The sequence below is a fragment of the Lonchura striata genome, chromosome 4 (genome assembly GCF_050655825.1).
Source record: "Lonchura striata isolate lonStrDom1 chromosome 4, ASM5065582v1, whole genome shotgun sequence".
NCBI classification, from domain to species: Eukaryota; Metazoa; Chordata; class Aves; order Passeriformes; family Estrildidae; genus Lonchura; species Lonchura striata.
Genome location: NC_140706.1, coordinates 63,874,942 through 63,888,005, shown reverse-complemented (window position 1 = coordinate 63,888,005; position 13,064 = coordinate 63,874,942). Strand labels below are relative to the sequence as shown.

The 13,064-nt window shown below is 40.6% G+C and overlaps 1 protein-coding gene across 8 annotated transcripts in view; it reads left to right on the top strand.

Moving 5' to 3' along the window:
• Window positions 1-1,019: 1,019 nt before the first annotated feature.
• The window catches only part of IL15 (interleukin 15), a 45,072-nt gene continuing 33,027 nt past the window's right edge, over window positions 1,020-13,064 (top strand). For 3 of the 8 annotated variants that reach the window (XR_014954916.1, XR_014954915.1, XM_085578239.1), the window contains exons 1-2: window positions 1,314-1,780; window positions 12,422-12,551. Coding sequence is in view for 6 of the 8 variants with exons in the window: in XM_085578239.1 (XP_085434365.1) it covers window positions 12,489-12,551 (63 nt within the window). In the remaining 2 variants the exon portion in view is untranslated. The other 5 variants (XM_085578237.1, XM_021526527.4, XM_085578238.1 and 2 more) reach the window with 5 other exon arrangements.

The following is a 13,064-nucleotide window of genomic DNA, read 5'->3' as shown; positions in this document are numbered from 1 at the left end:
GGTTTCTAACAGCTGCCAGGCGAAGCAGATTTCATCTCTCACGTCTGTTCACCAGCTTAAAAAGTCACATTCACAGCCTGCATTGAGGCAAAGTACCAGGAACACAAGTAGCTGCTTTTCTGGAGGCACAGATAAGGTATCATGTGAGAGAGCCAAGAGTCCCTGACAAGCACGAAATTGTGAGTTCTGCATTTTTTTTTTTAAGTTGTTTGCAGTAGCAGTTATGACAAGTCTGAACCCATGCAGGAGGTAGTTAATGTGGGGGTATTTCATTCCAGGGCCTTCTCTGAAGAATGGATGTTGGATCCAAATGTTGGACCACAGGACACCAGGGTGCTAAGAAATGGCAGCCAGCTGTCCCACACAATGCATTTTTTATGTAGCCACCTGTAACTACTCTCTGGAAACATTCGGTCTCAGGTCCTGTTTCTCTCACTTGTACAACAGCTGGTGAAGACACAGAAGTCATATTTATGTTCATAAATAGATTTTTTGAATCTTTCTGTAATAGAATATGCCAGCACAGTGAGCTAACTGGTATTGTTTTATAAGTAGTGCTCCTGAAAAAAACATGATTTCACTGAGAAACAAGAAGGAAATTCCCAGCTCCAGAAACTCATCTCTTCTTTAGTAAGTAGTCAGAGCTCTAAACCCCTGTCATTTAGCTGCAGACTATTTTTACCACCTTTAAGTGCGACATGCATATAACATGAATAACAACCAGCACCCAGAACAGCATAGCTGAGGATATAAAAAAGATTGCACAGAGATCAAGAACTGTTTTCACTGTTGCCTCTTGAATGCATAAACCTTGCATAGGTAAGTAATGTTTCCTGGAAACCTGATAGTATTCCTGGGGAGCTGCTAAGCCTCATCTTCAAGACATTCGAGTTTATCTCAAGGAACAAAAGTTTTTTTATGATGAGGTGTCTAGGCAGGACTTTAGGTGTACAGTTGCCATTCCTGGTGATTATTATAGAAACTAAACCTCCACTTTTCTTTACAGCTAAAAATCCACAACTTTGGATCCCAATGCAATTTGCAGATTATTCTTCTCAGATCCATTACAAGAATACTCTTCTGCTGGCCTATACCACCTCCCTTCCCTGTTGTTCCACAGCAAGCCAGATGGAGAAGCCTTTTGGAGAAGCTCTTCTCTGTCCTCATAACCTTCTTCCACGGCTTCTTGGTGTTGTCCTGAAAGGCCACTTCATTTTCCCTCCTAAGGCAGCTGCGCCAGTAAAAAACACTGTTCTGGTTGGAAAGAGGAGGAGTCACAGCACACAGCTGCAGTGTTTGCTTCCAAGGTAGGCAGCTCTGCTGAGCTCTGGTCGGGAGGTTACACTTCAGCTATGAGGTGCACCAACAAGGGCACAAACCATGAGCCTTCTTTCCTTTAGGGAATGCTAAACTGGAATATCCAGGAAGGTCTATGCTTCAGATATCAATCTGTCTGCTGCCTTTCATGTTTGGCACTCACTTGCCTGCCTTTTAAATTGTAGGCATATGTATTTCCGCTTACGTTGGTTTTTTTTGTTGTTTTGTTTAGGGTTTTTTTCCCCAAGTTTGAAAGTTGCTAGGAAATGGCAGCAGGAAATCCCTACGATCTGCTCTTTGTCACGAGAATAATTTCCACCTTATTAGGTACAAATTTATTTATATAACAACTGAAAGTAAAACAAGAATGGAGGAGGGGGTGGAGCATTTGCCGCTGTCACTTATGCAAACCTTATCCTAACTTCTGTGTCGTGTTGACTTGCTGCTCAGCACTCCGAGACTTGTGAGTATTTCACAACTTTTGGCATCCTCTTGTTTTCTTGTTTTCTTCATTAGAAACAGCTTAGCTCTTGGAGCTTAGCTTCAAATTATTAAATGCTTTTAAAAACTGTCTACTAAGGTTTATTATGAAAGACATAGTTTAAGTATTGTATTTAATCTCACGCTTGGCACCTGTTTCTCTGTTTCTGCTGTGTCAGAGAAATAGCAAATGAAAACTGGTGCTAGCCTGTGAAAATTTGTCATTGTTTGCTAACAAATTCACTCATCAAAAATGAGGAGAAAACAGCTAGTGCTCTGAACCTGGTTAATATAGCAAGGACAGAGGCAGAAATCTGGGAGAAAAGTTATTTACTTCTTAGTGTATACAGTTGAAAGAACATTAAATGCAGGCAGAGAACAGAAAATCTGCAGCCAGTGGAATCTTACTGAAAACAGTGACAGAATTTCTGTAGATGACAGCAGTGTAATAGAGAGATTTTAGTCAGTACTAAACAAAAGTAAATATATGCACTGGTGAGTCTTGTTAAAAATAACACTTTTTACCTAGTCATGGAATCATAGATTCATATAGGTTGGAAAAGAGGGAAAGATGTGGGGAACAGAAACTTGTCACAGATTTTATTGTCACAACCTGCAAAATTATATCTGTATAGGTTTAATAAGAAATTCTCCTTCCTGTGCACAACCACTATCTTGCGATTCCTTCTATGCAAAGATATTTTTAGGCAACTTAACTTTAAGAGAGTCTTATACTGTGGAAAAAACTCCTGATCATAATTATCACAGCATGTTTGGCTATACTTTCCAAGAAGTACATAGTGAAGTGCTCCCTTTTTCTCTAGGGATGTTTCTTTCTATTAGAAATTAATTCTTTCTCTTAGAAATGTATTTCTTTCAGTTAGAAATGAAATTGGCATGTTTCACTTAAATGGAAACATTTAACTAAATATTTGGTAAACCAAACCACATGGTTATTTTTTCTTGGAAGAAGATAATTATAGATGAACATCGTCTAAACAAACACCATTTATAGCTCAATAGAGGTGTTAAATTTGGGAGTCTACTGGGCTGTTTGAAGCTTAGGGTGACTTTATAGTGGTGCTCTGCTCTGCACCAGCACCTGAGAGCAGCGGTGGGCAACCCCTGGTACAGGGGCTAGCACTCTGGGAATGGGGATATCTGGGGGTGTGAGAGACACTGCAGGAATTTACAGAGGAATTTACAGAGCCAGAGCTCCGGGATATGAGAGCTCCAGGGGTGTGAGAGACAAACTGCTGGAATTTCATCCCAAAACAGGCCCTGCATGGCACAGGGGATTCCTAGTTCTCTCTGTGCCTGGCAGAGCACAGTGATTTAAGAGTGGAGGAATGTCAATAAACTTCTGCACATCTCACCTGTGACTGCCCCAGTGCCCCAGGTGACCTGGCACATGAGGTGGCAGGCTCTGCAACTGGAATGGAACACTAATGAGGAGGATGGTCCATCTGGCTTGGAGGTGTCACTAAAGTTAATTCAGCCCTGTGTCAAAATTACTTCCATAAAGAGAAAAAAGACAGATTGATGTCGTAGAAGATCCTTTCTGAAGGGAACAGAAAGCCCCATATACAGATCAAGCAGGCTTCTTCAGGAAGTCTGCATCCCTCCTTGGGCCTGGGTTAAAGATGTCAAGTGAAAGTGTCATCTTATGGCACAACCCTCTGGTTATGATCCATTTTCTGTTTTTTCAGGTAGGCAGTGATGAAGTTGCAACAAGAAGGTCAAGGGCAATTAAGAGACTCCAGGGTCTTGGGATGACTGTTAAGGGATCAGGAGAACAATTGTTGCTCTCCTCTATTCATCCTGTTGCAGGGAAGGAATGGTATAATTCAGCAGACCAATACCTGGCTTCAAGCCTGGTATCACCTGCAGAATTTAGGGATTTTGATCATGATTTGGTCTACTTAACACTGGATCTTCTGGCAATGGATGGGGTACACCTGTCCCAAAGGAAGAAAAGGGTCTTTTCACAGGGCTTATCAAAACAACTTTAAAATAAAATGGGGAAAATGGTAAAACCAGGCTCACTAGAGGCAAACTTGAAGGTAGCCCACCAGTTTTTGAGTGACTATGTGCTAGCGAGTTCCTTCTATCCGCCACTGAAGGCAGGGGATGGAGATCTATATAGCAAAAAAGATGCAAAGGTCAGTGATGTTTTAGAAACCATGGAAGCACCTGAGAATGGTCATGTAGGATCTCTCCCCAAGGAGGTGGTGGAATCAGCAGCTCAACTGAAGTGCCACTACACCAATGCACACAACATGAGCAAACAGGAGGTTAAGCAGCAAGAAAATTAGGAGGGCCAAAGCCCATTTGCAGGTTAATCTGGCTACTGCACTAAAAGACACACAAAAAAATTTCAGCAATGGGACCAGGCCTGTCAGCCTGACTGTGTTGCTAGGGAGGGTCATAGAGCAGATCATCTTGAGTGTTATCCTGTAGCAAGTACAGGACAACCAGAAGATGAGGCTCGGTCAGCAAGGGCATAAGGCAAGTTATGCTTGTCTTATCTGATTCCCCATTACAACATTCTTCTGAAGAAACTGGATAATCATAATCTTTGCTGGGTGAAAAACTGGCTGGTTATCCAAGCCCAGAGTGGTGGTGAATGGAATTAAATACAGCAGGCAGCCAGTGACCAGTGGTGTTCTCCAGGGCTCAGTGGTGGGGCCAGCCCTGATCAGTATCCTTATCAGTGATCTAGACAAAATCAGTTTGCAGATGACAAGTTGAGGGGGAGTGCTGACCTCCAGGAGGGTAGGAAGGTTCTGCAGAGATCTGGACAGACTGGATCGAGGAACTAAGGAAAACTGTTTGAGTTTCAACAAGGCCAGGTGCAAAAGTTCAACCCCATGCAACGCTACAGACTTGGGGTAGAGTGGATGGAAAACTGCCCAGCAGAAAAGGACCTGGGAGTGCTGGCCAACAGCAGCTGAACACCACCCAGCTGTGCCCAGGTGGCCAAGAAGGCCAGTGGCATCCTGGCCTGGATCAGCTGGATCAGCCAGCAGGACCAGGGCAGTGATTGTCCTCCTGTATTCAGCACAGGTGAGGCCACACCTCGAGTGCTGTGTCCAGTTCTGGGCCCCTTACTGCAAAAAAAGACACTGAGGTGCTGGAGTGTGTCCAGAGAAGGGCAATGGAGCTCGGGAAGAGTCTGGAGCACAAGTCCTATTAGGAGTAGCTGAGGGAGCTGGGGGTATTTATTCTATAGAAATGGAATCTTGGGCATGACCCTATTGCTCTACAAATCCCTGAAATGAGGTTGTAGACAAGTGGAGATTGATGTCTTTTTCCCCAGGTAAGAAGTGATAAGACAAGATGAAATAGCCACAAGTTGTGCCAGGGAAGGTTCAGATTGCATAATACAAAAAGTTTCTTCACCTAAAGAGTGTTCAAGCATTGGAAGAGGCTGTTCAGGGAAGTGGTAGAGTTACCAACACTGAAGATCTTTAAAGGACCACAAAGGTGTGGTGCTCAGGTTAATGTCTGGACTCAATGATCTTAAAGGTCTTTTCCAACATAAACAATTCTATGATGTCACCATGAATGCATTATATCTTGCTGTCATTATGAATGTTTGAATTCTCTGGGAAAATAAGATTATGGTCAGATCCTGAGGAGAGAAGACAAAGGACTCTGCATGATTCAATGTGAATAAAGCAAAAACTGTTTATTGTGCTTCTAAACATTGTTTAAATTTACTTCTTATCTTGGTCTACACAGTCATGCACTGTTTGATTGGTAGCTCTGCTTTGTCCATGCATCTTTACTTTGTCCATGAGAGAAGCATGCATCTCTTTCTTAATCTAATTGGTAGATGCTATAAGTGTTATTTTACTTGGATTGACACCCCTTTGTCTGTCAGCAACATTTCTGCTTCTTCTTTCTTCTTGCAACATCAGCTTTTTTATCCACAAAGATGACCTTGTTCTGTAGTTCCAGAAGGTTAGGCTGGTTCATTTAGTACATGTCCATTTTCCTGTAAATATGATCCTACAAGATTCATTCTAAGGCTGCCTAAGAGTTCACTGAAAATAGAGAAGGGTCACAGGGGGCAGAGGTATAGGCTGATAGGAGTAGTTGGGAAGTATGGATAATATAATGCTAGATTTTTTCTTATGAGTGAAAGTTCATCCTCAGTTTGCAGTATCTTTCATGCCATGGACAGTGATACATTTGACACAAACCTCCCAGTGTTAGGTTCAGGGTTCTGCCAGAACAACAGTTCCCTTTTCTGTGCTCAGAGTTCAGCTTGTGCAGCCAGAACAGTAGGGAGAAATGCAGTCTGGAACAGCTGGCTACAAGACATTCCATTCTATCCAGTGTGGTTTGTGGCCCAGAGTGGGTCACTGCTTTGCAGGCCAGCACAGTGCTGCTGCTTGCAGGGATCAGGGAAGCACAGCAGCTCACATCCAGTTTTTGGAACAAACTTGTTAGTCTGCACAAAAGTACAGATTTTATTCCTTATGCTTTTTTACACGACTCAGTCTTGTTGCTATGCTCTCTATTTCAACACTGCACTATTACTAGGAGCTAAAACCCAGGAGCGTAAACACCCATGCATTCCTGTTTTTTGTTTGTTTGTTTTTTGTTTGTTTGGGTTTTTTTGGTTTTTGTTGTTTTTTTTTTTGTTTTGTTTTGTTTTGTTTGTTTTTGTTTTTGTTTTTTGAGGCTTTTCTGTGCACTTAAACAGTCATAATGAAAGATAGTGACTTTAAAGGTAATTTTAACTACAGGACTGTAATTCACTGCCAATTCTCATTATTATAATATGTTCCAAATTTTCTACCCCAAATTATAGTGTTAGGCAAAACAAAAACATCCCAAGCATGTCCATTTGCTCTCCATGCATGCTAAATTTTTTCTAATTTTCCAAAGTATTTTAAAAGTAACTACTTAGAAATGGAGAGAGGAAATCCTTACTCTTAGTTACTTATTATCAGCTATTAATTTCTCAGAGAAATGTTTAGGAAGCAAAATCTCAATTTCTATAGCAGCTCCCAAATTTAAAGACATTTTCTCACTCAGCTGAGATGTCTGATTCCCATTTTACAGGTTTTGATAGGACAGAAATTCATTCCAAGAATGAATGATGACTTATTAACAAACAAGGTGCTAGAGTTTGTCTCTGCAAAGAACAAACTCTAGTGGAAGGCACTATTCCCATGTATGCAGTAACATACAAGGGAATGTATGCTCAGAACTCCTTTTTGACCTAACGTTTAATGGGACAGAACCATGTGTGAGGCCCCTGATACCTACACAGACAGATTATTCATTCACAGAGGAAAGGACTTCTGGTTTCATATCATTGATTACATCATTGATCCCATACCAATTTACCTTCTCACTGCCTCTGTGCCAAACGGAGAAGGTTCCTGCACACTGGAGGTTCCTCTGTTCTTGCTGCTCCAGTGCTGTTCCCAAGACAGGTCTTGTGATCCTGTGCTCAGAATCACAGAACCACACAGAATGATTAGGTTGGAAGAGACCTTCAAGATCATCAAGTCCAACCCATGCCCTAAACACCTTAACTAAACCATGGCACTCAGTGTCATATCCAGTCTTTTTTTGAACACATCCAGGGATGGTGACTCCACCACCTCCCCAGGCAGGCCATTCCAATATTTTATCACTCTTTCTGTGAAAAACATCTCCATAATGTCCTCTCATTCTGACATTTGTTGCCTGGAGAAAGAGACCAACCCCCACCTGACTACAACCACCTTTCAAGAAGTTTTAGAGAGTAATAAGGTCACCTCTGAGTCTCCTTTTCTCCAGGCTAAACACCCCAGCTCCCTCAGCCGTTCCTCACAGGGTTTGTGTTCCAAGCCCCTCTCCAGCCTCGCTGCCTCCTCTGGATGCACTCAAGCATCTCAATGTCCTTCCCAAACTGAGGGGCCCAAACTGGACACAGCACTCCAGGTGCAGCCTCCCTGCCCCTGCTGGCCACACCATTCCTGATACCTGAAGGTAGGACCAGAAGAGAAAGGCATTTCATCCAAGCTGCCTGTACTTCATCAGTGTAAACAGATATCCCACTTGACCAGGGCTGAGTGTCACCTTTGAGATAATATTCTTCTCTCTGAGAAGTCTGGTCTAGGATTTTCTCCACATCCTTTAACTGACCTGGGGCTTGCTCTCCATCATTCATCAGGATTTATGGGTGGCTAGGGATAAATTTTTATATCATGATGAGAGCACAAAGAATTCAGGCACCTTGGCAGCTAATAAAAGCTTTGTCTTCCATTCATAAATCAGTGTACTCCTGTAAAAGAAGGAAATGGATTCCTGCTTATTTATTATTTCTCTTAGAAATTACTGAGGAATATCAGAAATATTTGGAAGCCATCAGGAGATGTACTATATAATTAAGCTGTTGTCCATGCTGATAAGTTATTGTAAGCAGGTTACCAGATACTTGCATCATTACAAATTACCATAGAGTATTTCATGCTGTAACAGATGAGGGAAATCCTTAGTGGCAGCATAGGATGATAATTCAGACATTGTTGATACAGCTGCTATACATTGCAACTGAACAATTTAATAGTTTCCCAATTAACTCTAATGTCAATTCTTAAATATTCTTCACCAAAAATTGGTGGATGGAGTTGTTTTGCCCACTGAGGAACTGCTTTTAAAAGACTGTTTCATAAAAAATGATTTAGACTAAGAGGGTTGCACTCTGTGGTACTTAAAAAAGTCTTATACCAAAGTTGTTAATCCAGCCCACTCATGACTGAAATTTATCAAATATATTAGGATGTCTTTTTGTAAGTAAAAAGAGAAGAAAATTTACTGGCTGCAATTTATTTTTGAGTAGATGGACCATCATATTCCAAACTGCTAGTCAGAAATCATTCCAACTGCACCTTTCCCTGGCTGCAGTGTCTTCCAGAAGGCTGTGAATGTCAAGTGTTGGTAATTTTCTTCTCCAGAGTTTAAGGACAGTGCAGGAAAGTTTATTGTCTCTGCTGGAGAAGGAACCTGATCTCATTGACTGTATCATGTCACTGTCTGCCGTGGACTGTGTTTGTGAAGATACAAATTGGACAATGCAGTTGTGCTAGAAATCTTGTAAAAAACATATATAGTAGAAGACCCATTTTTGGTAAAAGAATAACAATGGTGACAAGGTTTACTTCACATATCTGAAAACTAATTTTAACTGTTAATATGTTGGTAACATACTACTAACATTGGTTCTTTTTGGTTGATAAGCAACAGGATAGAAAATTGGGCATGAACTCTGCAGCCTCTTTTGATGCTGCATTGGCTAACTAAGAATTATGGCACTTTTACCAGTGGGGCCTGCATATATTCTGGCAAGTGACAAAGCTGCTGTCTGTTTTCTTGTAAGGGAAGAAGCCCTTACCTGCCCTTCCAGAATTTAGGAATTCTCTACGGGAATCTATGTGCCTGAGTTCTGAAAGCTGCAGCTGGTTACTGCCACCAACCTACTTTTAAGAGGAAAAGCTATCAGCATGAGCACACTTGCTCAAAAATAATGAATGATATCTGTTAGTATATGTCATACAGTCAAGTTGCCTCGGGCTGAATGCCAAATTAACCTCAGGCTGAATGCCATGAAAATAATAAAGACAGAAGAGTCTAACAGACTTGTTAGAACAAAAGGGTGTAGTGTGCTTATGGGAACACAGGAATGCGAGTCACAGTCGCTCTCAAAGGCTCAGGTACTGTAACCTTTGACAGAAAAACAACCACAACACTTTGTTTCCCCGATAGTGTACTTTGGCAACGGTGTAGCTCCTAGAGTTTTGCTTTATGCTGCTTCTTGGAAAGGATAATAGGTCAACTGCTGCTTCACATTCCTGAGGTTGGATTATTGCTGATACTATGATTAGTTGTACCCAGGGCTGTCACATGCAGTGGAGAGGCTGGGCAGCAGAGAGGGTGAGAGGAGGGTGGCACTGGGAGCTCACCTGGGATTGCACTGGTGCCTGTTCTCAGCCTGGGGATTCCAAGGGTAGATCTGTCCTGCAGCGACCAACACTGGATGCTGGTGATAGCCAAAGCCATCTGACTCCTCACTGCTTACAGCTTTCATTCACTCAGTTTCTTTAGTTTTAAATCATTTCTATTGAATAACAAAGGTCTACAGCCTTAGTTACACTATCTTATAGTAATTACTTACATGGGCACAAGAAATGTAATTTTACACTAGCTAGAATATATATATATATATATATATATATATATGCCACTTCCCAGTATATCACCCATTTTTTTCTTCTTGATCATGGATTAGTTAATTTTTCTCAAAAGGATAGGAAAGGATAAGAAAAGAGGAATTTCACTCTACAAATGCAAAAATATTGGAAGAAGCTAAATATTTTGGGCCCAGCATGTGATACCTGGGGATAAATTTTTATTTTTAAGTGATTGTTTAGTATTCTCTAGGATTGTCTGTGTTCACTTTAGCTCCTACTGTGTTCAGTGCAGCTGTGAGGAATTGCTGCCAGTTTGAACTAAGCTCTACAAAGACACTTTTTTTCTTCAAACTGTAACACCTACTAGCATCTGAGCTAGCATCTGAGCTAGCTATTGCAACCAGAAATATTTGCCTGGGGAGCATGAAGCATCCCATCCTAGGGGCAGATATGCAAAGCAAATAATAGGATTTCTTGTGAGACAGAACTCAAAATTATTGCTGCTTGTGAAAAATCTATGTTAAGGAGTTTGCCCAATTCACAGAAAGATGGTGAGATGAAGGCAAGGGCAAGGACTCAGGGCTGCATCCAGCAACCTTTGTCATTGAACCCAGGTTTTCTTTCTGTGAACTTGTGTCTCCTTTTCTACACACCTTTTTTGTCAAACAAAGCCATTTATACAGGGGTTTGGTTTGGCATTTTTCCAGGATCTTTATCTACTAAGTGAAAACAATCCGTCTGGTTCACAATTGCTCTATGAGAAAAAGGAAATAATTACATCATACTGTGATTAAAGATTTAATACCTTTTTATAATTACAAATTCATGGGAAGACAGTGAGCATGGAATTGAGTTTGAAGTTGAGTAGAATATGCTTTAGTGATCATAAATCCTTCTACTTCTGCTACCATCAAACTTTCTCATCACTTTCATTTCCACCATGTCTTAATTCTTTGCTGTATTCTCCATCCACTCATACAACTCAAATTCCACTTCTATGCACCAGCAGCATCAATGATTTGCTCCTAAGCCTTCACAATGCTGTTCCTGTAGAAAGCATATGTACACACATGCAAAAAGTTCTGCTTGCCTTGGAAGCTCTGAGATGGAATATGTCAGTGAAGAGACTGCTGGAGACCACCTACACAATGCCAAAAAATCACTTCTGCAATTATGTAAATAAAGTAAGCCACTCAGAACTTGGCCAAGTTTATGCCAGTCTTCTAGGCTGCCAAACTTGAAAACACTACCACAAAGCACAGCTTTGATTAAAACTTATAAACATTTTATTTATACAAAAGAAATGCATATTTTCTGCTAATTTGTTTTTGGAAATGATTGAATTACTCTTAAGGGGACTTAAAAGAAAGTCACTAGCCTGAGTAAATAATACAATAGTAGAAAATTCCAGCTCCAATAAGTTCATTTTGATCAAAATACAGGGAACTGAAACTGAGTCTTATTGTTTGAGATCCAGCTGCTGAAGGGCTACAAGACTGGCCATAGTGACTTTACATATTAGAGAAACAAGACAGAGTTCTCAGCTCATATCTCTGAAATTCTCTCTGCTTATCTTCTGAGAAGACAGTACTTATGCAATCATGCATCTGTGTGTGTTTTCCATCCTCTACCACATTTCTTTTAATTCAAGGCCTAATTTCATTGTATAGTTCATATTTGGAGGAGGCACATACAGGACCCTTCTTCAAGCCTTCCACCTAAAGCTGGGCTAATTTTGACATCACAGCAGGTTGCTCCAGCTTTGGTTGATTTTTCAGTACCTCTGAAGATGGAGCTTCTTCAACTTCTGTAGGGATCTTCTTTCACACATTTATTTTCTTGCACATTATGTTAGGACTAATTTTATAAAAACACTAATATTAATGTCCAAATAAGCTGTTCTGTCAACATGCTTTCATATTCTGCTGTATCTCTTTGAAGTCTTCCTATGAGTACAAAATCTATTGCTTGAACAAAAATTAGCTTGTTTCTCCAACCACAAAACTTGCAAGATTTGAACACGAGTCTAGGGGGAAAAATTTGAAAAAAGAAAAGTGAAACTTTCCAATTGTATTTTATTGTGTCATCTGTAGAAAGGTAAAAAAATGGGCAATTAGCTTGTTAGACAGTCACCATGACTGTCATGAGAAATCACAAAAATTTTCTGCTGCTGACAATACACATTTTCCAGAGGAACCTCCTTTATCCTACAGAATTAAAAGATTGGATTCTACTATCTAAATAAAAATAACCTTTTCAGGAAGTCTATCTTGTGTTTTCCATTAATTTAGAATACATACAGGGAACTTGTGGAAGTTGCTCACAAAATTTCAGAGACTTCTTGCTTTGAATGATCTTAATGGATAGGCTGAAATCCACTCAGAAATCTATTGTGGCTTTATACTTACATTTTTTTCCCCCACATGTAGGCCCCAAAATGTAATTTCCTGATCCATATGCTGTGCTTCTCTTCTGAGTAATGGTCCAGCAGGCAGGATGCTGGGGATGGTACAGCCAACACAAAACTCTGCTGGAGCATTGAGCAGGCTGCAGACTCAGGTAAGAATCACTTAAACAACATAACATTTTTTTAAATTTCAGCAAAGCTTTTAATGTTGTTTTGCAACCCAACATGAAAAGTAGGTAATAAAGCAAATTTAAGGCTTAGAAATATCTTCAGTATTTAGATTAAATCCTTACGCTCTATAATTTTACATTGGTTTTTCCACTCCTTGTTGTTCAGTTGTACCAGAATTAACGTTTACACCATAAATAGGTCTGGGCTTTTTTTCACATTCATGTTTTTCAGTTGATTTATGGCACAGCAAATTCTAGCCAACTTTTCTGCTCGGTCCTAATCCCTGTGTCTGGCTGATATTTTACAACATGTGAATCCAAAATCCCTGATTTCTGAGAGTGTTTACTACACTCTTTACTGTGGGGAGAAATCCTTTCAAGTGTCCAGCCTCTGCAGCACTTTTCAGAGCTCCCCACACATCTCCTAGATGATTCAGTAGCAGTTGCATTTCCAGCAGGTGGTGTGGCCAGGTGACTTTTTTATAACCCCAAAGT